Raw genomic sequence first — 25,374 nt, 5'->3', positions numbered from 1 at the left:
TACCAAATTAGTTCATTCTTAACAGTTTCAATTCAGCAGCCTTCACTATGAGACCTGCTGACCCTGAGTGTGTGTGCAGTAGTAATTAGACTGATACAGATAATGCTGTAAAATCTTAATGAGTAGAACTCTGTTTTAAATTCAATGTTAGAATGATGGGGATATCTACAAATGGTATAAAATAACATTGAGAAATGCTCTATGTGCCATGCTTAAGGCTACATTCAAGAAAGGGATATTTCTTAGTATGTTAGTAGATATTTCTTTATTTTCTAGCTTTCCTGCAGTAATTGCAATCGATCTTAGACAAACTGTATGAATACCTTGGGATTCAGTTCCCAGCTGAAGAATTTTTTCCTTATGCTTCATTATTTGTATTGAGATTTTAAAGTTCAGTGGTGGGTCCTTACAATGCTTCTGACACAACTAAAAATATTGTGTTTATTTGGTTTGTTTTACAATTGATTGCTAATCTTGAAGCAAGTATATTTAAACAAGAGACAGGAAAATATTGTGTAGAATTATGTGCATTTATGCTACAAAGGGGCAGCAAACAAGTGGTTAAAGAGAGGGTGAAATTATTGTTAAGCCAATTCAGAGGGCTCTCAAGCCAGTGGGAGATGTGTGTATAAATGCTTTTAGCACATTCCTCCCCATTTTTAGGCTCTTTGTGGGGCAAAACTTGAGGTGAAATGATTCTTTCCCCCACAAGCTTTCTTCAAATAGTTCTCAGATGCATTCTCAAATATATATAAGCAAAAATATTTTTCTTAAACTGTATCCTTTTATTGGCAATTAGAAAGGAAATAGTCTATTTCATGGGAGTAACAATTTCTCTGTGGTGCCAGAGTGCTCAGCTGAGAATCACTGGAGAAGTACAAAGCATTATTTAGTGCTACATGCCATGAAGTGAACTTATTCTGGGACTAAGGTCCATAAACGGATGTGGGATTTAGATAGATTTTATTATGTAAATCTTTGCTGGTCAGCAGAAAGCATTTGTAATGAGGTTTCCTGACAGACTAAAGAGCAATTTCTTATCTCATCAGAACACTGCACCACTCAGCTTTAGGCAATTTAAGTCCATGGTGTTGTTGAAGTCACTGTCCTTATTCCATGTGGGCTGGAGGTCTAACCTCGTGCAGACAGTGTTCAGCACCTCCCAGCATGTGCATGCTGCATGTGGGATGCTTGGAGTTGTCAGGCAAGGTCACAACATTAGTGTGATGTTGCAGGGAAACCTTTGTCCTACTTCCTGTAGGAAAAGTTCACTCAGGTGCAGGTCTATACTCTTTCTGCACCTGAAGCTGACTTACAGATGTCTTTTTTTCTGTGTGGGCATACTTGCCTGTTAATATAGATCCATGAATAATTTTAGTCTTGGTATGAAAGGAAATGAGGCTTTCATGCTCATGCTTTTTCTATCCCAGCTGGCACTTTTCCATATAATTTTAGCAGCTCTTGCCTGGTTTTGACAAAGAATTGAAACTCATGGTTTCCTGTAAATTTATCCTATTTACATATTCGAGATTGGGTGTGATGACAAAACCCAATAACTGTGCTGGCTGGGGAGGAGAGGGAGAGGACTGGGGTGTGGTTGTGTGTGGTAACATCTTGCCCTGCTGTGCCTGGTGTGTGATGCAGTGCTGCAGGGGGGGAGAGGGGAAGGAAGAGCACACATGGTGCACACTGGTGCATGTGCTAGCAGATTATCCATACCTGTATTTTCCTGCTTCACACCAGGCTTTGGTGTGACCTGGGAAATCACCCCATAGATTGTGTCTTTCTAGAACCTTGAATCTGTTACAGCTGGTGGCTTAGAGACAAAGCTGGGGTGGATAAACTGGGCTGGGAATGGTGCAGGGGTTCAGGCTGTGAGTGGACATGAGGAAGGAACAGCTCTGCAGTGCAATGCACTGAGCAGGATGAGTTCCTGTTAGCTGGGTAGGTGTGTGCAAGCATCCAGCTGCCCTGTGTGGTTGCACTTGTGGATGCACACAGAGGAGAGTGTTCCAGCCCCTCATTTGCTGGTGCTCAGCACAGAGAGATGCCTGTGTGGGCAGGTCCTTCAGGACAGACCTCTGGTTTCTGAGAGCAGTCCTGGGCCTGGGGGGAAAAAAGGAAGTGTACTTCACAATTGCCAGAGCAGAGGGAATAACTCCTCTTTGACTGATTTTATCCTCAGCTCCCTAGATGAAAACAAGCCCTGCCCTGGGGATATTAAAGGAGTGTGTTTGATGTGTATCTGCCAGCTGAGAGCCCAGTCAGGCAGAGCAGTGTCCAGGAAAGTCTCTACAAGAGCTTCTTTTTCCTTTGGACTGCCCAGAGTGACTGAGTGAACCTCAGTGCACACACAGGCAAACAGGGAAAAATCAATAGCCCCTAAGGCCCAGTCTCCTACCCCTTGTGGTAACTGATGTTGAGTGCTTGAGAGATGGCAAGAAAACATTGGAAAGGCCCTTACTGTGCTTTGTAATGTGAGAAGCTCTTTCTTCCTCTTCAGCTAACATTTGGCACATGTCCAAAAGCCTGGAGTATCAACAGCCCTTGTGATGCTCGCAGATGCTATTTTCATCCCTGTGTCTTTCTGGTTCTCCTTTATGTGTTTCAAGTTATGAATTGCAAGCAAAAAAAAAATGCTGTTTCCATCAGGGAATGTGCACAGCTGCTCCTCAGGGAAAGAAGCTGACCTGGTGGTCTTGGGTGCATGGATCCAGCAGCTCTTCTGCGCTGGGAATGCTCCAGAGGTTCCTTGTAGGGAGAAAAAGGTGAAGGGGGAAAGAAAGAGGAATAGTGCAATGAATCCAGTGCAGTGCTCTGGATCACAGCAAGGATCAGGGTTACCATACCCTGGAGGCAACTCAGTGTGTCAGTGGCAGAGTACAGAGAAGATAAAACATGTTCCCTTCTTAATGTCCAGAGTCTGTCCTTTTCAGCTGTCATGGTGCTGCTGGAGGGCCATGACACAAAGACTCTGCCTGTGCACTGGTGATAGGGTTTAGGAGCTGGAGAATGGGGCTCTGACATGCCTGGTTTTATAGATCACAGCCTTCTCTGCATTACCCAGTGTCTCACTCGTATATTTATTTTGCATTTACTCGTCTCTCAGTTTATTCCCATGACTTCAAGCCGAGAGCCATTTATGTTTTGGGTAGATTGCTCAGAAAAGCTCTTGGTCTCACATAGGTCTGTAACCATTTTCATTGTCAAGACTAGAATAACTTTGTATCCAAGCCTAAACCCTGCATCCAGCTACTCCTTACTCCTATGCCAGCTACACTGGTAACTCTGGGATCTGTTTGTTTAGCTTGCCAAGCAGAGGCCTAGCAGGACAGAAATGCCTTCTGTTCTTGGTGATCTGCTCTTAGTTGCAGAGATCAAAAGAGCCAGGTAAAATAAACCCTGCAGGTGCAGCAACAATTCGTGCCCACTGCTTGGCCTGTGAAGATTCTGCTCCTCTCCTGATCTCCTGAGAATCTTGTCTAATCCAGCCATGATGTCATTGGCTTGGGGGTTTCTTTTTGTCTGCAGTTTTGTTTATTTGCTTTGAATTGTCTTCTTTTTCCTTTTTTTTTTTTTTTTTTGTGTGTGTGTGTGTGTAATGATGATAATGGTCCTTGAATACCCTTGATGTCTTCACAGCTTTGAGATGACAACAAAAGTTCCTTGGCTAAGGTTGTCCTTTGATCTTCACTGCTCACTCCTGCTTTTGGCAGTTTGCGTGGGAGTTCTTGTGCGTCAACAGTGGCAGAATTGTTGTTTCCCTCTGCTGAAGGTGACCAAAAATGTTTTGCTTGGCCGTTAAGAAATCACTTTAAGCAGATCAGTGTAATGAGATTCTGAAGCCATATGGCACTGGAATTAGAGCCTTCTAGTGCAGGAACTGCATGTTGCAATTGCAACAGTGCTGTGAGCTACAAGGAATTTAAAGAACAGAGATGTTTTTTCCTCTGCTTGTTCCTTTAACTCCTTGGGGTTTAAAACCAGGCCTGGGATGTAGCCCTTTATTAAAAAAGGAGGGAGAGGAAGTCCTGGTCTGCTTTTTATTAGTTGGAAGAAAATAAATGAAAGTTAATAAAAAAAGACTGGTTTCTACTTTCTAACTGAACACTGGAATGGATGTTACCATTGCACCAAGAGTGCTCTGAGAAGAAACCTTTGTGTCAAACTACTGAAATGCCTCATGGCTTATCACATTCAAGATCTGGGAGACGGGGAGGCAGAAGGAAGGTTATTGAGCCATATGCAAAATGAAAATATGTTTCAGCATAGCTATCAAAGATTAGTTCAAACATCAGGTAAAACATCATGAAATAGGAAAATGTGAAGCTGGGGTTTCAGGAAAGAAATACGTATTATTTTCTTAGCTTCTGTGTGTATCTGTCTTTGTAGCGGCATTGGATTTAGATTACTTATTTCTTAGATTTTTGGAATACTACATACTTAGCTGTGGTGAGCTGCAGGTCTTCATGAATAAATAAAACCTTTGCTGTTGGGTTTTTATGTTTTGTCATCTCTAAAATGTTGGTGGGTAAGAGAGGTAATTTTTTCAGTCTTTCTGCACTAAAATTTCTTAATGGTTCTTGCAAGGCTCTGATGGAAAAGCAATGCCTGTTTCCCCTCAATTGCTTTAATGACTGTGTGGAGTGAGCTGCAAACAGTGAGTGTTTTACGGTGTTTTCTAGCTGCCTCATTTACACATGCAGTAGAAGCAGACTCCTCTTCCTCCTTTCTCTGACACATAAATGCTGTTTCCAAACTCAAATCTTGATTCTTCACAAGAAATTATGTCCCTTGGGCTCAGCATCGAGATCCAATGTGTTTGTTGCATGTTGTTTTGTGCTTAACAGTGATACCAACCATCACAGCACTGCTTTTTGAAGCAGAAGCATCTTGTTTCATGAGAAGAGATATGGGGCTTAAACGGATTTAACTGAGCCGACTTTAAATTTGTTGCCATCCTCTGGTCACACAGTCATGGCAGCAAGCACTTTCCAGCAAGCATCAATTCCATGGCAAACTAGTATTTCTAATGAAACTAGGAACTAGAGCAGTTCTGCAGGCTGTTTTGGGTAATGGCCACTGAGGGTATCTGGGTCATGGTTGTAGGGTGGGGTTTTTTCTTTTTTTTTTTTTTTTTTCTTTTTCTTTTTTTAATTTTTTTAAAATTTCTGATGACACTTTCTTACATTTATTTACTTGCTTATTCATTGACAGACCAACCCAGATTATGTTGCTAGGCAATGCTGGCAATTCATGACCAATTTTCCAATCATTTTGCTATGAGTGTTTAGAGCAGCAGGAAAGTAATGCCCTTCCATCCTGTGTTATTATGGAGAAGACCCAGGGAAGCAAGCCTACCATTTTCTCTACCTGCTCCCTGCACTACAACCTTCTTCTTTCAAGCAGACTGGTACCTTTCAGCTAATGGAGGAAATTTGTGAATTCCCCATCATTCACACAGAGTGTATGTTTGGTAACATGTTACATAGAAGAATTCCTGCAAGGCAGCCCTCACTGCAGCTCCTGTGCAGACACAGCCAGAGCAGTACAGAAGAGGTCATTTGTGTGGTAGGAAACAGGGCGGGTCTCAGTGTTCCCATGTAAGGTTTTCCATATGTGTCAGGAGAAGCTAGCCCAGCTTGTGAATGGGGCTGCAATGAAAGTTACAGTAGAGCAAACAGATCCTTCTGTCCATCCATCACAGCACTCAGTCCCTGAGATGATCCTTATGTGCCTTGTTGCTAAATGTGTAGCAGCTGCAGCCAGCTTATTTTTTGTCTGGAGCTGGGTGATGGCTGTGGTACCCCAGGCAGCAGAGGTTTGTATGTAGCATTGTAATGGATCAGGCTTTCCTAGGGAAAGACTGGGAAATTATTTTAGATCATTTCCCTGTTGTGTGTTGTGCGGCTTCCAAAGCTCACACCTAGGGCAGATTTTTTCTTGCATCCACTTCCAGCATCAAGTCTCCCCCTTGGAACGCAGCATGTCACAGATCCTCCTGTTCCTAAGCCATGTGGATTCTGGTGGGGAGCAACATTCACAAGGAAGCATGGCAGACAGAAATGTATTTCCACAAATGCTGGATTCTCCCTCATTGTTTATCTCTGTGTGCAGGGTTGAAGTGCAATTATTCTGTGCATGTCAGACATGAATATATTGTCAGAAAAGTTTATTTGCCAAGGTATATCATGTTTGTCTGTGTAAGGAAGGACACCATGAATCCTTGTGATGAAAGAAAAGAGGGAGGAAATGTTTAAAGATAAAACTGCAGGGTTATGTTTCTAGTTTTCTTATCTCATCATGACAGTTTTCTACAAAGTATTTCTGCCTTCTATGCTACTGGTCTCCCTATCTGTAAAATATTGCTCTTCCCTAGGGATTGCTCTATGGAAGCTCTAATAAATATTTTACAAATGCTAATGAATCAGGTTATTCAACAGTTCAGTACATCAGTGTCCTCACTTTGCAGGCAGGGTTTTGGTAAAGGCAAAGAGCAGGAGAGTGAGCAACTTCATACCATATACCAAATTTGGAGGTGAGGGTAGTAAAATCTTTTCCCTTTAAGAGTGGAAATGTCCTTTAAAGCTTTATTTCATCAAAAGAAGAGGTTCTGAGACTCAGTTCTCAAGTCTGGTAGCTGTTTGACTACATGGCCAGTTTGTGTGTGCTGGGTTAGGAAGCTCAAACATCTTTCCCTGTGTACATGAGGCAGCAAAGCTGGCTGGGGAGAAGCTGCAAGTTCATGGAATGGGAAAGAAGTAGGGGCAGGTGAGTTGACTTCTCCATATTTCAGCTTACAGGCATTCAATGAAGTCCAGCCAGTTATTCAGCATTTTAGTAATGGCGCCATAGGAAGCTTTTTTCTCCTGGACATCTTTGTCCCCTCTAGGTCATTCTCTGATTTGGATTAATTAGCTTTCTGCTTTCCCACTGCACATCTAGGAATCAGCTGTGATCTGAGCTGAACAGCACTGGATGTTCTGGCCCTGTGTAAAGTGCCAACAGGTGTTAGTGACTGAGGCACAGGAGGGCAAAAGTTCTCAATCTGTGTCTAAGATCCTTGCAGGAAACTCATTGTGTGCTCAGGTCACTGCAGTTGAGCTCTGGGTGGCAGCTCAGCCCTGATTCATTGGGTTCTCACTGTATTCTTTGCACTGTCACTAGTGCTGGCCTTGTGCCTGTTATGCATCTCCTGTGCAGTCCCCTGCCGATCCTAGGGGAAGCTCCTTTTTAATTCACTGTATCAGGACTGAGTGCTCTCTGCACTCAATTCCCCAATAACTAGTTTCTTCATAAGGCTCTCTAACCAGTGTTTTATGTTATTGTAATTGTTAAAAGGGAAAAAAACGTCAGCTTAAATATCCAGCTCCTTCCAAGGAGGATTTCTAAATGAATGTTTCAAATATCTGAGTTTGGTGTCTAACTAATGAATCCAACTTCTTTGTTTAAAAAAAAATTAGTTGGGGGGTTGCTTAGCTAGCAGAGCATGTCTGCCAACAATATTTCCCTTGTCCTCCATTTGCTACTCTGTTCATTTCGATTATCAGATCTTATGAGCAGGGACTGTGCACAGCAGCAGAGGGCTTTTCTGTACAGTTGCAGCCTCCCAGTGCCACTGCCAGACGTGTGAGTAATTGGTTGAGCAGCTCTGCAGAGCAGTCTCCTTGCACCGTCCAAGCTGAAATGCAGAAGTAAAAAAATTCGTTCTCAGAGATGAAGAATCATAAAATCATAAGCCTGAAAGGAATGAAAAATCATGAAGAAAAACCTTTTCTCAAAGAAAAATTCTTTGTGAACATATCTGGCATGCTCATTAAGAGTCGTTCTGTGATCTTGCAATGTGCTTCTGGGATCTTCTCTCTTCATTGTTGTTTATAAGACAGCTTTAAATTAATGATAAGGAAGCCATTCAGGGCATGGGCTGCGCTGAGGTTCACAGCTTTCATTCTGAATGAGAGATTAAAGTAAACTGATATTGAAGGCAAGGAGGGAGAAACAAACACAGTCAGTAAGCCTATAAAAGTCTTAGCCAATTGCAATGGTGAACATCCTGCTGGCGAGGGTGACCTTGAATGAACTAAGTGGGATAAAGTCACCAGGCTGGACTGACAGCTGAAGAATCAGGCTGGATTCCAGCAAACAGAGAGCAGATTCCTGACAGGAGTCTCCCGATCTGTGGCAATGGCTTCTCGGTGTCAGAAATGTGGACAACAGGTACCCAGGAATCTGCCTTTCACTGCTGTCCGGATAACAGAAGGAGAAATGAAATCTTACCATGATTTTATAGGAGGATGCGTTAGACTGGAGCGCATGGCAAAGAAAGGTATGTGTAGTATCTTTAAACAAAATAATATCTTCTCGTAGTGGTAATTGCATTGCATCCCCAGGCAATTTGCAAAAAGAGATTATATTCTTAATGCTTTCTCTGAGGAGTCAGTGATAATTAAAGGCAACTGGCTGGATTTGGATATTACCTCAGGTGTGACTGCAGTGTTTGACTTGGCTGTATATTTCTGGGATATTTGCAGTGATTTGACCTAAAGGAGTTAAAATGAATGTTAGACTCGTTCTGAATAAATGTTTATTTCATTCAGGTGTAAGACACTGAGTTTTCTGTATGTGTCATGAGTAGTGCATGGAAAATACTTCTTAAAAATAAATGTAAAGAGCTGAAGCAGTAGGTGTCATGGCCCAGCTGACCCTGTCACCCTGTGCTCCTGAATTACTACGTAGAAGGTCAATATCTTCCTCTCTGTAAAGATTTTGGTTTCACTGTATTCGGAAAGTAGCACAACAGAGCTTTTTGTGCTCTGTGTGAGTCAGCCCAGGCACAGGGCAGTATTCCGCTCTCAGGGGGTTGCTAGTGTAAGGTACTGGTACCTAGCAATTTGTGCTAACTGCATGCTAACTCTGGAGTGATGCTGTTGAAATCTAGGCTGTTGACTGTCAATTCACATATCAAGATTGCTGAATCATAGAACACTTTTTCTCTGTGTCATTGAGAGGAAGATTTTTCAAAGAGCCCCCCTTCATTTGCCCTGTTAACTTGAATAAATACTTAGTAAACCTCATATCCAGAAATGTACAAGGTGTTCACTAGTGCATGTTGAAGACTCCCAAAAGCATGCAATATGATTGTACTTGGAAGTTAAATTGTTTATTAGATTTAATTAGCTCTTCAGCAAAGAGAGTTGCATTTGATCCGGTAAATCAAGAATATTCTGTAGAAAAAGGTGGGTCAGAGGCAGGGTATTGGCTGCAGCCACTGCTCACAAACCAGGCTTTGCAGATGCTTTCTTTAACAGGGCTCTAATGCACAATGTCAGGGTTTGAAAAGTGCAAAGCCAGTCCATTGTACCTCTGCTTCTATGGGTGATCCATCCATGCTGATCTTTGGGCTCAGTGCCTACCTATGCATTGTTGTATTTGGCTGACCTTTCAGTAACACTGATGTTTCCAGTTGCACTCTTTGTACTGAGGCATTCCGAGTTCAGTGCAGCAGGGCAGAAATGTCTGGTATCCAGTAAAAGACAGTGGATTCATTGAAGTTCCTTCCTGAATGTTTGATCAGGTTGCTTATGGCTTTGTGGGCCTGTGGACCTGCTGGAGGCAGAGCTCAGGCATCTGCTGCTCTTTTTCTTCCTGTAGTAGAGAGGGGAAGAGACTGGTAAGGGCTTTGCCATGGTTACTGTTCCCAGGGAAACACCTTCTCTGCCTCTCTTGTTGAGAGACTACCTGGCATAGTATTATGGGTGGAAATCCCTTGGAAATTAATATTTTGCTAGGGAACAGAGAGCATGTCAGATCAGCCTGAGCCTGTTGTCATTTTGTGAGGCAGAAAACATCTTCACTGCTTTAGTATTAAATTCTGCCAGTGAAGCTGCCGTAGGGGCAGAAGTTCAGTTACTGCTGTGGACAAGGTGCCTTCAGCTGCAGGTATTGGAGCTGTGTGAGTTGTGAGAACACACTGGGGCAGCTCTGTGTGTGGTGACAGTGTTAGAAAGGGGCTAAGGAGCTGGCAAGGTGGCACAGGAGTTCATAACAACATTGTGTGGGTTGTTTTCTCCTGCTCTGAACTGACTCTGACCTTGTGCTCATTGTGGGTTTTTTTTTGGCCTGTGTTTTCTTATCTGTAAAGTAGGAGTGGGAATTACCTGCCTCCATAAAAAGTGGATCCTGATGATGTAGCTATGACTACTTCATATTACTTCTTTGATGACCAGTTTCCCTTAGTTGTCTGCGCTACATAAACACAGAGGCAAAAAGTTTATCTGTCCCAGAGAACTTGGTTTCTGTCTGCCCCACCTAGTCCTACAAGCAAAGACTCATTGACTGCCTTTTTCTCAGGCTGGCTTTCTCTGAACATAACAGCAATTCAGGGTCCCTGTCTGGGGCATGTTCTGACTTACCAGCATTTTAGAGGGAGTACCATTTCTGCAGTGTAAAGGTTGAGCTGAACTGTTGCTAAGGTCCAATTGGCTGATGTTTACTCAGTACTTCAAGCACTCCAAAATATGGAGCAATTTTCTCCTTGTCCATCCCCAGGACACACATGCAGACCATGCCTATGGAGCCTTTTGAATATTCTGTTGCAATTTTATCTTGTGTATTAGATATCATAATGAGAAGATATGGAAGGCGTGCAGGTAACTACAGCAGAAATAGAGGCCATGTGTTTGCAGTGGCCTGCAGGTTACCTGCCTTTTATCAGCAGTACCCCACAGTATGCAGTGTTGTGCCAAGCCATTCCAGTTCCTATGTTCCAGTTCCAGTCTGATCTTCCACATTCCTGGATCATGCAAGTTTCAAGGCTTTCTTTCAATCAATGTGATTTGTTCTGATGAGTGGTTAGAGGTGTGATTGTAGGCTCCTATTCAGGTAAAAGGATAAAAATAGTGAATGCTCACAAGAAAGAAATGCTGCTGTGAGGGGCCAGCTGAAGGGCAGTTTCCTTATGGGCACATGATGCCTGCTGCGAGCTCCACAGCCCTGGCTCCCTGCAACAGGCTATATGAGCTGCCTACAGGGCCCTCTGGGGTCTGGGGTACAAATGGTGCTATTTTGAACACCACTATGTGACCTTGAGACTGGGAGATGCAGCTCCAAGGTGCTGGTTATAGCACAACATGAGAACCAAAGGGAAGGAGCCCCCAAAAAGCCAGGCAGAGATGTGGCAGGGACCCCAGTCCAGGGTCCACGGCTGATCATTTTTGGAGTGCTCTCAGTTCTTCACAAAACAGATAGTGAGGCTGAAAGCAAAGCATAGACTCTTGCCATGAAATGCATCATTCTTGCACAGTGGCTCACATGTCTTCAGCATGGACCTGACTGTTTATGTCACCCTACTGCTGGTGAACACCTTTAATGCTTGAGGACCCTTCTTGCCAAACTGGCCCCTTTGTCCCCAGATGCTCCTAGTTAGCCTGTCTTGTTGTGATGCTCAAGTCCTCAAGGGGATCGTGTACCCACGGGACTTTTACATGGATGAATGATCCTGTGCTGGCTATGACTGTCTCTGCATGCTGTGGAGCTTGGGGCTGCAAGGGGATTTTATATTTTTAGAGGAATAATTGTGTGTTTTTCATCTGTGCTCAAGGCTGGTGACTGCTTAAATCAGGGTAGTGAATCTGCACACAGGAATATGCAGTTTATTACTGAGGGTTTTCAGGATTTTGCTGTTACTGCAAAACCAGGCAAGAGGCTCCTTGCCAGTAGGATGGGGACCTGTCTGTTGTGCTAGGAGTGTTTCTGCTTTTGTCCTCTGTAGGACAGAGGAATGCTGCAGTTTTTTCTGTCCAGCAATCACTGGAAGTTGTACTCAGTCCTACTGCTGTGTCTCTGTTACTGCTGGATTTGAAAACCAATTCTTCAAATCCATCTGTTCAGGGGGGAAAAGGGACTCGGGTACTGGGGTGGTTAAGGAATTATGGTGCTATCTCTGGAAGGAAATCCCATCTGAAATGAATTGGGACTGAAATTTGTTGGTCTTTTTGGAGCTTCTCTACCTTTAGTAGTAAAATAAATTAGAAATGCTTTTCTTTTTCAAATGACTGGCCTTTCCACAAAAGTGCTGATTACTGGAGAAAATGGCTATTTCATGTGAAGACCAAAATCTGAAGTATAAGTGGAAGGTGTTTCTAAATCCCTTGAGACTCAGTCACAGTGGCTCCTTGTGTATTGGTCAAATTGCTCTGGTTCTATTTGCATTCAGTATTTCTTCTTCTCTTTAGTAAAAGATGCTACCAAAGGGACCTGGGATAACTTTTTTCAGCTGGCTCTCATTGCATATAGAATAGCTGAAAAAAAAAATTTGTTTTCTACAGAGGTTTTTCTGAGAAAAGACAATTATCTTAGATGCTTGTGTTTCTTTTCACCTGTTCCCATTCATATGCAGCATGCTCTGCTGTGGTTGAGAAATACTAAAACCCTGTCTGCCTAATCAGAAAAGTCTAGACAATTATGAGACAAATAGTGATGGTACAGCTTGATTTTCATTTAAAAGAATTCTGAGAGAGATGTAGAACTGCAAAGATCAAGAGAACAAATTCTCAGAGGGCAAGTTAGAGCAGAGGCCTTGTGGGTATTTATGTTTTTCCCTTTCTCCCATGATACCAGAACAAGAAACAACTCAGCAAAATGGAAAAGCATTAAGCATGGATAGACAGATTGCTGTAATTGGCAATGTTTTGTTAACTTGTGGGACTTATTACCACAATATAATAGCCCAGTTTGCTTTTCTTTATTACCTAAATTGTAGTGTAAACTGCCTGGGGAGAAGATTTCAGGGAAGAATGGTGCGGAGTATGCTGGGAGATTGGAGAGTGCCTGTGCAGAGCTCTCAGCCTGGTTATGCCCACAGAGGTTATTCTCCAAATTCAGCCAGTTCTGCTGCCTCAAGCCTCACCTAAAGACCCAATTCTGCTGGACTAATGTATTGATTTTTTTTAATACAAATTGTACTGCAGCTTTATTACCTGAGTCTTGCTATGGATTAGCCTGACCAGTGACTTTTCTAAGACATGGACTTTCCTTCTTCACCATATTATCTACTAGAGATACTCAGGATCAAGTATAAAGTAATGATAAATAAATGCTTCGTTGGAGCAGCCCAGCTATATATGAATATTTGGACTATGCCAAGTGTCTTGTTGCACAAATTTCTGATCCTATTAGTTAATTCCATTTTTCAAGGGGAAAAAAATCCTCCAGGCTCTTACAACAGACAAGAATTATTGACCAAGCATTTTTTTCACCTTTTTCTAAGCTGGAATATCCCAGCATCTTTATTTTGCACAGAGTCAATGCCTTATTTATATTCAGAACCTGTGCCTATGAGTCATGGGGATTGCTCAGTTTAGGCTACTTGTCTAAACTCCTGAGTCACACCTTGAGAGACAGTGTGCTTCTGGGGATGCCTCTGAGGAGGTCTACAGCAGTGAAGACTTGATTTTTAAATTGGGATACTGTTAATTAGTAAGGTCATCATTTGCTAGCATTGGGAAAAGCTGAGGTGAAATGGGAAGGGGTAAGGGGATACTGTGTTCCATTTTACCTTGACTTTACCCCTAGGCTCAAGAAGTGACATCTGTCAGAGAATGGATGAAATGGGGGCAACTTAAATTTTCAAGTCAAAAGCACAATAAAAATCAATGGGCTGTAAGTCAAAGTGGGAGCTGTAAAACACAAGCCAGTTTCTTTGTGTTAGGCCTCCTCTAGAGGAAACAGTGCATTTGAAGTTGCCTGAAGTCTTTAACATAAGATTAAAGAGCTTTCCAAAATGCTGGTTTAATCCAATTGCCATGAACATCTTGTGTGTTCAACAAGTCAAACACAATGAACTTAGTGGTCCTCTCTGGTCCTGCAGTGAAAGAATCTGGGAAGATGAGTTAGAGGCATTTGAGTATGAGCCATTCCTTGTCATGCTTTTGGAGGCCCACACCCACAGGTATGAACTCATGAACATATGGAGACAGATGCTGACATGGTGCAAGTTATTTCAATGAAACTGGGGTGTATTGTAGCCAGAGAGGATCATGTCCTTGAATTTATTTTTTTTAATAAACTTAAATGTGTAATACAGTTGCTTCCCAGTAACAAAAACTGAAATGTCAGTATTACTCTATTCTATGGGCTGTATACTGGTGAGACAATATTTGGATAGTACAAAATATTGCTCTGCTGAGAGAGGCACAACTAAGCCTTTTCAGCTTGGCAAAGACATTTTGCCAAAGCATACTGAAATTACTTGTACTAATTACCCAAATGAAAAAATGTCTGACGTGTAAATTTAGCTTATGAAATTTAAATTACTGCCCAGGGAGAATGTAGTGGCCTGAGAGGAATTTCTTGGTGCCACTTCCATGGTGAGTTCATTGCTCTCCTTATATCCTGAATCCACATTAGGTTAGTCATTTCCATTCACTTGCAGAGTAGCATTTCATTGTCTAACTCACTCACGGCTGGATCTGCTGCTTCTGCAGCATCTCTACACACAGGGTTAAAGTGCTTTTCAGAGTAATCATCTGGCACATTGATCAGCCCCTGGGACCGATGTGACACTTGGCCCTCTGTGCTCCCAGGGAGGCCAATCCCAGCAGGAAGGTGAGGGGTGGTGCCAGGAGGGGACCGTGCTCTACCCCACACCTGGCTGGGACCCAGCTGTGCACAGGCTCTGTGCTGTCTGGGCTGCCCTGGGGCCGGGCTGGGCTCGCTGGCCAGCAGGGCTGTGGTCTGTTCACTCTGCACAAGCAGAAGGGGAGGGGAAGCTCCCAGGAGAGCAAAACGTGTCTGGAATGGGAGACAGATCTTGTACATTGGTTACACGTGGACATTTATACTGGTACAGGCAGCAGAGAGTAACATTACACAGCCACTACAGCTGGTGAATTCACTTGTTTGGCAGGCAGTGTAGGGGAGGCTGGGAAAGGAAGTGCAGTGTAAAATCCATGGATCTTGCCACTCTCCTGTTGTGCCTTTATCCACCAAGTAGTGTCTGTCTGTAAAGCTACAGGTGTCATAAGCTCTCAGGTGTATCTTGTACCAAGCATGGTGATGCTCTGCTTAGATCTGGTGCGCATTTGTAACTACATAGAAAACCCTGTTTGTTTTCTCATGCTATACTAAAAGAAATGTCATAGTTTGCATTGGTTAGCTGATGGGAGAAGGATGGAAATCCTGGGTGTATTATCCTTAAGAGAGATCCACTGTCCAATAGTCTGTCTGTAGAAACAACTTTGGTCTGCTCCTCAATTTACTGCTGGGAAAAATTGAAGTTGACTGATGATCTGGATTCTTACCTCTGTGCCTCAATTTCCCTATCTATAAGAATGAATGACACTTGTCTTTTTGGAGCCTGAAGACACAGAACAAACAAGGTATTACAATTGCTTCACACATCCTAGGGGACAGCTACAGTAGCCTGGGTGAGGAGTGACTTGTATCTAAAGCTACTGAGCTGCTAGGGGTTGTGGCAGTAAAGGGACAGTAAATTTTATGAGTTAATCTTATGTTACTGCTTCCCAGTATTGCTTCAGACTGCTATAGGTGTGATGTCACCTTCTTCAAGCCACATGTGTACTCATGCACTGAAAACTTGTGTTCTGAAGTATTCATTGAACTAAATATGTCAAAATGATTACTCCCCTGTTCAAAACCTGAGGCCATGTTTCCTACCAAATTCGTAAGTCTCGTGCAGTCTTCTCCTTTGTCTTTAAATAACAGCACTGTGTTCTGATGTGTGGGTGTGCCTTCGGGATAGTACTCGAGACAGCAATTCACAGCAGCACTGCTGGTTTCCCTTGGCCCCGAATACCCTACTATTTAAAGTTATTTTAATGAAAGCCCTTTCCATGCCTCAGTCTGAGCAAGTCAATCTGTTTTGTTGTCTGTTGGGCTGTACTTTCATGGTTTGTGCCAAGCTGTGAAAGCCATCGAAGCGTCCCTTTGGAGGGGCCCGAGTGGAGAGCTGCCCCGGCAGGGAGAGGCGGCTGTACCTGGGCAGGTTAAACCTGGCCCTGGTGCAGTCAGAGCTCTCTGCTGTGCTTTGCCCCGGAGCTGTTCCGAAGCACTTTGTGCAGACTCCTCCAGCAGAGCCTCAGCCCCTGGGCGCAGCGTTGGTTGGATCCAGGATTGCTCGCAGGGAGCGCGGCCTCTCTCCATCCCTCGCTCCCTCCCTGCTGCCCTGTGCCTCGGTGAGCTCATTGCCACAGCGGGACTGCAGGAGCCAGGCTGCCTACCGGGGAGGGATCGTGAGTGCCTGCAGGGGAGCCATGGCTCCTTGCCGTGTCTTTCTGTGGCTTTTCTGCTGGGCTTCTGAGCTGGGCTGCTGGTGACAGCTTGGAGAAGGCTGCAGGAGGATGGCTGGGAGCTGTCCCGGGCAGAGGTGGGCTGTGAGCAGTGTTTGTCCCGGAGATACACTCAGTGCTGCTGGCAGCAGGGGTGCCTGCTGTGGCTCACTGTTTGTCTCCAATAGAGTAACCAGGGAAATATTTTTGAGCTAACTGGCCTCTGTTCAGCAGTGAGCAAGCAACCAGTCCTTCAGCTCCTGAGCTCAGAAATTATGTGAATAGGCTCTGAAATTATTTTGCTGGATGCAATAGTTCAGGGCAGAGCCAGTGGCTAGAATTTTTCTAAGATACAGTTTCAGCTATGAAATTTTCTGCTGGCAAGCTCTGGGAGAAAGGAATGGAGTCTGCTGTACAGCCTGCTGTATCTCTTGATTAGCTCAGTGTTCAGGCATTGTAGTGAGCATATTTTACCTTTGCAGTTCGCCACATGTGGGTTTTGTTATTCACGATGGTTTTTAACATGACATTATGGAAATGTTCTTTTCTTCTATTCTCTGAGCAGGAATTTGTGTTCTAGCAATCCAGCATTGTTGTGAAGGACAGATTTTGGGAAGAAGATGAATTAACTTTTCTCTGGCAAAAATCAGAAACTATCAAGAAGTTTTTACTGCTGAGGCACTAGGCAAGAGGCTGTCCCATGCTCCTATAAATCTGGATTTATTTCTTGAGTGCTGAGATTAGACCTTTGCCTTTAATGCCTTTTATTAGGGAAGTTTCAGTTTTGTGAATAGTAGGATGTAGCATCCCCCCACCAGGGGGTGGTCTGTGAAATCAAGCAATATCTTGCTGAGCAGATGATGTGGTATGGTGTGTTTCTTTAGATCTTTTCTGATAATGGATAATTCATAATGTAGAGTGAAGATTTGTTAAAAATTTCTTACCTATCTCTTACAATTTTACAGCAGTATTATAAGAAGTATCTTCATAATAGGCTAGGATATGAATTGAACTGAACAGTGGAGAGTGCTTTGAGAATTTTATATTAGTTTGTAAATTTAGTTTTTGTGGGGATTATTAATGGAGAATTCCTAGATGTGTGCATAAATGTATGGCGTGTTCTAACAGTAAATAGTCACTGAAATCCTTGAAGTATGACTGTAAGTATAAATTTGTACACACCAATGTATTTTTGCAGAATGTACCAACAATAAATTAAAATGACAGTTTACCTTTGCAGAAGAAGGTTTTTAATTTTTTTTTAATTTACCAATCAATTTTAAGAATTCTTTAAAAACAAAAAAAAAAGAAAAACAAACTCCTTTAAACAAGAACATCCCAAGACTGTTTCTGAAGAAGTGGTTAAATGGAAAAAGCAGCAAAATCTGTTTCTTCATCCAAGGAATTGTATTCCAAAATATTTTGACATGGGCTTAGAAAGCTGACATCATGCCTAGAGGGTGCATTTCCATTTGGGAGGGCAAGATTTCAGTTTTATATATGATCAGCTCTACTTTCTTCCCCTTATAAATCAACCACAGTAGACTTCTAATGTGTACTGTGCCTGCCTGTAAAAACAGCTTACTAAAGTCTGTAACCACTCCTGGAGCACAGGAAAACACAGCCTCTAAACATGTCTTTTCAATCTGTGACCTCTCCACTCTTATAATTTTTATGTTAAAATAAGCATCAAATTTAGTAAATGAGATTAATTGAAAAATGCAGTGATCCAAAGAATTTGAACAGTCTTCCCTGAAAGACTTAAAATCAGCAGAAATATGTGCCTGCAGAGCCAGGCCAGGTAAAGCTGTACCTCCATCATTAAGCTGCACAGAATGCCTTGGAAATACCAATCACGACTCAGTGTGATGTCAGGAGAAAACTCCAGAGCACATCTGCTGTGTGACAGAAAATCACATCAGGCACCAGTTCAGCTTCTGCCCAGGTAGACACTGGGACTCACAGGCTTTTGAGCTCTTCAGAGAAAAGTGCATTTCTAAACTTTCATGGAGATTGTTTGGGAAAATTTGCAAGGCAATTCCTTCCACATCATGGCCTCAATCTGTCCCCTTCTCAAGGGACTGGAGCATGCTGGCAGTGCATCACTCAAGACAGGATCTTGCTCCTAACTTTGCATCTCCAGATTTCTGCTACCTTAGTGTACACAAAACTGGGTTGCTGTTGCAACTGAAAATCCACCAACTTAAACAGATACTTCCAAACATGACCAAGAGTTACCTAAATATTTTGGAAGGATCCTCAGTCTTTGGAAGATACTACCAAACTTTGCTATGAAACTTGGCTTTAATGAGAAGAGAAATTGCTTTTAAACAAATTCTCTTTGTAGGTTTTACAGTTGTGCTTGGTGAAAAATTGATCTGAGAGAAAAGTTGATACCAGCCACCTAAGCTTCATTTTGGCTTTTACTTTAAGCTGACCTAAGTGTGATTCTCTCCTGGAAGGGTAGTCCTGGCTTTGCCACCCCCCACCCCTCCTATGCATTACCAGCACTTGTACCCTTCAAGCAGCTTTGCAGAGAACTAGCCCAGATCAGAAGCAATCACTGAGGAAATGATGCTTCACCTTATTTACAATAAAGTTATTCCTGGCTTAGTTTTCACTTGACTCAACATGGGTTTGCAGAAAAAGAGGTGGCAGGAATGTGCCGAGGAATAAGAGAAAGGATGAGATTTCCCTTCTGTTTATAGCTAGAGCTTTAGTTCCTCTTTTTAAACAATCTGTAGCAGAGCAGCTTGTATTAGTAACTGACCTCACTGTTTGTCTGCCTGGGCTGAGAGAATAAACAAACCTTTTCAGAAAGTAAACAAGGGGCATGAATGGTGAGAAAGAAAAATAAATAGAAATTTAAAAAAAAAGGATTCCAAACTAAGGGATTCTTTCTCTGATGTAATAACCTTGAAGTTCTTTTTGACCTTCAAAAAGGGAAATGTTTTTCTTAAGGACTTGAACTGGGAATTCTGGTGGGACAGAATATTTTCAAATCCTTTAGCCTGCTTAAACCTTATCAGTCAAATGTGCAAATTTGTTCCCTTAGTGTGTTTAATTCTTGAAATCTAACTTAGCTCTGCTAGACTTGGCTGTTGTTGGTGGCAAGCAAAGCAGACTCGGGACCTGGGAGAAGTTCTGGACTGTAGGAATTCTGCCATTTTCAAACTTTGGATTTGCCTTTTGGTACTTTCTAAGGAGCCTAAGAACACATAATGTAAGAGGTGCTTTCATGTTCTTAAAGTGAAATATCTGGCCAAGAAATATCAAGAAATAAATGCTTAATCTTGTCTGACCATTTTCCATCATATAAGCAATCTGATTTTTCTCAAAAAAATTATGAAAGTTCTGAGCATAACTTTTGACAGAGCTTGCACAAAGTAGAAGTAGGCTGATGTACTCTACTATTTTAGAAAAGATTTTCTTTCACTGTCAGCTGTCTTCTTTCACTGTGAATTACATATTAGGCTGTCATTAAGAAGACATGAACTTTGCTCTGGAAATTTGTAGCCCATTATTCCAAGAGTAGTGGCTTCAGATGGGGGATTGAAGCCATCCTCTCCTGCAGTCAGCAGAAGGCCAGGCAGTTGTAGCCTCCAGCCACTTAAAAACAAAGAAGCCCCAGTGTCCTGGTGTGGCTGGTGGCCTTTAGTTGTCCTTGGTGGAGCAACAGGCACTGCTGTGTCAATCTGCTCGTGCAGTCCAGTCTCTCACTCCAGCAGGTCACCTTTCCAGTGCTGTTGGAAACAATTAGTTGCCATTAGCATGTAAACTAGTTAGTGTCTGCTCAGAGAAGAGAGGAAAGAACAAGGATATTCTTCGTTGTTTTTAACCGTCTGCTGTTGGTGTAGCTCCTGCAGATCTGCTGTGGGAACACATAGAGCTGGATGAGACACAGAATAAATGTGTGTTTGTGAGCCTGAGCAGGTTGCATTGTTGAATGAGGAATTATGAAGCATAACTGAATGGCTTTCCCCTTGAGGATCAGATAGCACAGTTGCAGTGAGCCTCCCTGGAGAGCTGGGAAGGAGGAGAAGCTGTGCCAGACAGATGGCTGTAGTAATTGCTTTTCTTTTCCTCCCTCTTGGTAGAAAACCTTGGGAAGAAAAACTGTAAGGCCTAATTCTTCTGCATTGAAACTGGCCTCTGCTAGGAATTTAATTTATAGTAATTTAAGAGGAGAACCAAGAGTAGATGAACTGACTTGTTTCTTTTATTTTTCCTCTTTTATCACATTCATATTTAAATTGTCCTGACAGATTCAATTAATTCAAGTAATGAAGAAAGTATGGTATATGTAAATGTTCATCTTTGATGACCCATGTCGGGGATTGGCATTGTTTCATGCAACACCAAACACTTAAATGTTTCTTTTCTTTTGAAATTTCAGAGGCTATGAATAACTGCCTCTTCAAAAAAAAAAAAAAAAAAGAAGTGAAGACCACAAGAGCAATCACACAGAAGGTGGGAAATGTCTGAGTCAGGTTTCCCAAAATAAATATGTTGCAGACACTTGGCTGGTGTATGTTTTGATACGACCTTGAGTTGCCTATACAGTTACAGATTTTATCAGAGGACAGGACTGCTCTGAAGTGACCAGGAGTTCTCTGACCTCCTCTGTAGATATTAGCAAGGGGTGCTATGAGACAAGATAGTTGTCAAGTTCCTGCAGCTTTTCAGCTTCCTGAAACCTTCCCCTTGGCCCCATGTAGTGTTCAAATGTGCCTATCATCAATAAGTTTTTCTGAAGTGTCTGTGAACCTGTAGCTGTCAGCTCAATACCAGCTCATGTCACCCTGAAGAAGGGGTTTCTCAGCTGGAATATGAGTCTCACAGAAAAATGGTACCTTGCTTCTACCCAGGAGGGTGAGCAGCACTTCCTGCTGCCTTCTGGCTTGCAGTTCAGACCAGAGAGGCTTCAGAGCTTCCTGGGATAAAGCTAGTGGAAGATATAAATGATTAATGCTCACTGGTGGCAAGTGTCAAAGCTTTGAAACAAACCCAGACTTGTGTCTTTTAGTTTGCTTATCTTCTAGTCAAAGATTATAAACTTCCTTCAGCAGCCCCAGGTAATGAACCAGATTTCCAAGGATTGGGACTTGTACTGCAAGGTCTTTGCTGTGATGGTATTACAAATTCTTCCATGTTGGGGAGTAACTACCTTTAAGCACTGTCCTAGAGGAAGTGCAAATGGGCAAATGGGACCTTGAGTGCTGTTGGCTACAGCTGCTGACATTTCATAGCCACATGATCTGATTTGCCCATTGGGCTGTGAGGCACCTTCCCTTGTTTTCTCAGATTTTCTGTTTCCTGCTAGTTTCTTTTGCTGCAATTGCTTTTCCCAGCATGTCACTGTATGAACTGTACTGACTTATTGGATGTGTGATTCCCAGTCACCAAATGTGTTTTGTACCACCTTTCTCATCATCTGAACATCTCCTCCTGAGTGTGGCTTTTACAGCAATCCCATGAGGTTTGTCTTGCCCAGGCAGGGGATTTGTTAAGAACTAACTGGCACTCTGCAGTTCTTGTTTCTTTTGCTTCATCTTATCCTGACATCACAAAAACCTTCTGAATAAAAAGGATATTTAGAAACCAGAAACCAAGCTATGTTTAGAGCAAGCTAATAAAGCTAAATAGGGGTTGGGTGGGTGGTGGAATTTCTGTTTTGCTCAAGACTGCTTAATATTGAGTCTTCACATTGGCAAACATCAAACACAAACTTAACTACTGGCAGGTTTGTTACCCTGGAGGGCTGGGCAAGTCTCTGGGGGGGTCTGTGGTCTATCTGGACCCAGCCTCCTTCTTTCCACCTGCTGTCTGGGTACTTAGAGGTGATCTGTACAACACCAGGACTGTTTTTGTTCTGTACAGTGGCTAAAGGAGTAGTTCCAATAGGTGTCATTAGAACATAAACCTTGATCCTGCCAGTTAAGTTGGCAGATATTTCTTGTAAATGTTGCTGATTTAGGCTGGTGTGAAGAGTGGAGAAAATAACTGGATGCACCTGTTACAAAAAGAGATCAAATTAGCTCCTTATGAAACTATAATTGCTTTTCACTCCATAGATCACACACAAAAATTGAGGTCATTTTTTGCCCAGCTGCTTGTCAAGTTACTTTTTAACTTTTTAGTGTTTAAACTAACAGGCTTAGTTAAAATAACAGGCTTTGTTTTCATGAGAAGAAAGTCTCACAGCCCCTTATTTCCTCCTTTTACTCTGTATTTGCTTGTAGCGGAAAAAGCATCAGGAAAGGAAACTGTTGTGGATTGGCTGGCTACACAAAGTCTTCCAGCAGAGCTCGGGGAGTTCAGGGTGGAACAGGGCCATGTATGTGGAGTAGACTTCACTGCTTCAAAGACTGAAAAACTGCTGTAGTGGGAGGCCAAATGCAATGACTTAATATGGAACCTGAAGTAGTAGGAAGCAGCTGTCAGCTTAAGCGAACCTGTGGCAAGCTCTGGCAAATCCACTGGAGCTGGTTTATGAAAAGCTCTCTCTGAAATCACAAGGCAATAGATGAAGTTAATAGGCTGAAGAGGAGACTCTGTAAGTACCATAATCTTTACCACAATAGTCGTATAATAGCTCAGGCAATAGTCTGGCTAGGCTTTGAGTGTCATCTTTGTTTTTCTGGGTTGTTAAAGGAGGAAAAAATTGAGGCTTTATGAACTCACGGAAGATTTCTGTTTTCTCTTGCACAGATGAAATCATGCAGCAGGAGATACGGCCGCTGGTAGCAGTGGATATAATAGAGCAGCTCCACAGGCAATTTGCAATCTTGTCAGGTAAGAAGTTGCTGGTAATGACACTGTGATTCTCTTGGAGACATACTGGAATGTGTCATGCTGACTGTCACCCTTCAGCTCTGTACAGCAGTTGCAATAGAATTTTCATATTGCTCCTGAGAAATGCTACAGTCAGATATTCACGGTGTATGGAATGGAAAAGTGCCAAGCTGCTGTACTTGCTTTTTTAAGGCAAGTTAATTTTCCATGTTCTCCACAATGGGCTGGGAGGAACCTATTTAGAGGGCAAGAAATTAAACAAAACTTTCACTACATATCTTTGCACAATGTCCAAGCATCTTGTTTGTGGGAAAAGATTTTGGTCTACCAGGGATCTATTCGTGACCTCCCCCTTCTTCCTCATTTGTCTTTGTTTTAGAAATGATTCATTGCTAAAATGTAAGGTTCTAATCTTTAAAAGATATGATTATTACATAGTCCTTTGTTTGCCTGAAATTTGCAATCACACAAAGTGACGCAGTTCCTTTCCCAAAGAAGGAGCTGATACTGAAATATTTGGCAAATTATTTAACTCATTATTTTGGATACTGTAGATGATAAAATCTTATCTAGGTCCTAAAACAGTCTCTGCTGTTGACTGCATGGCTTCTGGCAACTCCTTTTGTCCCTATTTCTGTCTGTTCTACAAATAAGAAAATTCAGAATTTGTTTATCATATTCCTCATAGAAACAGCGAAGTATCATGATTTTGCACAAAATGCTGAGATTATAAGAAGGTCCTCTTGGAAAGCCTGTTCTTCTTGGTGCGTATAGAGGGCACAGAGTGCACCAACCTAGCTCTGGAAATGGTCAGCTTGCAGGCCTAATTCCTGCTCTGTCTTTGCATTTTAAAATACATTCCAAGTTGCCGAAAGAAGTTGAAATCTAGTTTACACAGAATTCTTTATGAGGCTCTGAGTATTAAAACTTGATTTTGGAGGCTTGCAGGTAGGATCTTGTGGCAGTTTCCTAAGCTCAATAACTAAAGGGTTTGCACTAGGCAGAGGGAGGGTATTGACTGAGCAGAGGTGGAACCAGCTGCCTTCCCATCTGCACTAAAACATCTCGGGGTCCCATCTTTCCAGAATTCCTAATGAGCACAGCCCTCTGGGCAGGACAGGGTCTGTAACTGCATTAAATTGCTCAAACCCTTTTCATCCCACTGTTGTGCTCAGTGCAAGGTAAGTAGGAATTGTTGAGAACTGAGTGCCTCATATGCAATTGCCTATGCAGTAAAATGTGGAGGATTGCTATTTTTGAACTCCATTACCTTGCAAGATTTGGGACCAATAGCAAAAGCTGAACACAGCATGTAATGTGCAACTTATGGAAAGTGGTTTACTAAACAGGGAGAAAAAACCCATTTCCAGTTCCAGCTAGAACATTAAACAAGGAATAAAAATGTCATGGGTAGACATAAAAAAAAGAATTTTCATATTTCTTTATGGACTCATAATTTCAGCAGTGCCTGTATTCTCACCTGCTATTTTAGCAAATTCAACTCTTCATATTTATCTGATTCTTTTATTCTTGGAAATGATGAGAAAGGTGTTTAAATGAGGCTGTTTAAATGTGAGCTGCTTAAAGACTTGAAAAATGACTCCTCATAGAAGGCAAGGCTGAGGGGCTTGTTCGTTAGGAATCAGCAAATAACTGGTTCATCCACATAGAAGTACTAATAACAAATAACAAAGGAAAGTGAGAAGGTGTCTTTCATGCCCCCATCTACTTAAATAACAAATCTCATTTTAAGAATTTTCAGGCTTATCCAAAATCTCCTCAGTACAGTCCAGAAATAATATCCCACTATAAAACAGGGCAGTGTAGTTCATAGTTTCTACGTTGATTTCAGTCTGAAGTTTACAGTTAAATTTGGAAACCTGGGTGCCTCCACTCCAAAATCCCCATGGTAGCATGTGAAGAAGTTAAGGAAGGCTTAGAAGCCCCTTTGGTCTTATTCTGTTGGTGACCACTGGTGAGTCATAGGTAAAACATAGTAGGAATCTTCCTCACTCTCTCTATTGCCTCCTGCAAAGAGAACTTTAGGTGCAAGCCAGACATTACTATACTTTTCAAAAATGCAGTTCTCTAAATAATGTAACTTTCTTCTTCTTTTAGCAAAAGATTGGTTTTTTCATGCAATGAAGACAAAACTGGGCACTCTTCTGCCTCATTTCACTTATTAAAGTAATTCACATGTAAATGACCTCATTCAATTAAGATTTTTTTTCCAGATGGCTCTGTAGCTTTTCCTCAAACATGCTGTTAGCTGCTTTTCATTAGGTACCAGCAA

The 25,374-nt window shown here is 42.3% G+C and overlaps 1 protein-coding gene across 7 annotated transcripts in view; it reads left to right on the top strand.

Annotated features, from left to right (window-relative positions):
- Positions 1-25,374, top strand: part of MCF2L2 (MCF.2 cell line derived transforming sequence-like 2) — a 151,903-nt gene that overhangs the window by 12,579 nt on the left and 113,950 nt on the right. For 4 of the 7 annotated variants that reach the window (XM_030954017.1, XM_030954015.1, XM_030954011.1 and 1 more), the window contains exons 1-2: positions 8,185-8,326; positions 22,998-23,081. In XM_030954017.1, coding sequence (XP_030809877.1) covers positions 8,185-8,326; positions 22,998-23,081 — 226 coding nt within the window. Of the gene's footprint in view, positions 1-8,184; positions 8,327-22,622; positions 22,843-22,997; positions 23,082-25,374 lie in introns of those variants that run through there. The other 3 variants (XM_030954013.1, XM_030954012.1, XM_030954016.1) reach the window with 2 other exon arrangements.

The sequence above is a fragment of the Camarhynchus parvulus genome, chromosome 9, assembly GCF_901933205.1.
Source record: "Camarhynchus parvulus chromosome 9, STF_HiC, whole genome shotgun sequence".
Taxonomy (NCBI): Eukaryota; Metazoa; Chordata; class Aves; order Passeriformes; family Thraupidae; genus Camarhynchus; species Camarhynchus parvulus.
This window is presented reverse-complemented; position numbering and strand designations above follow the sequence as displayed.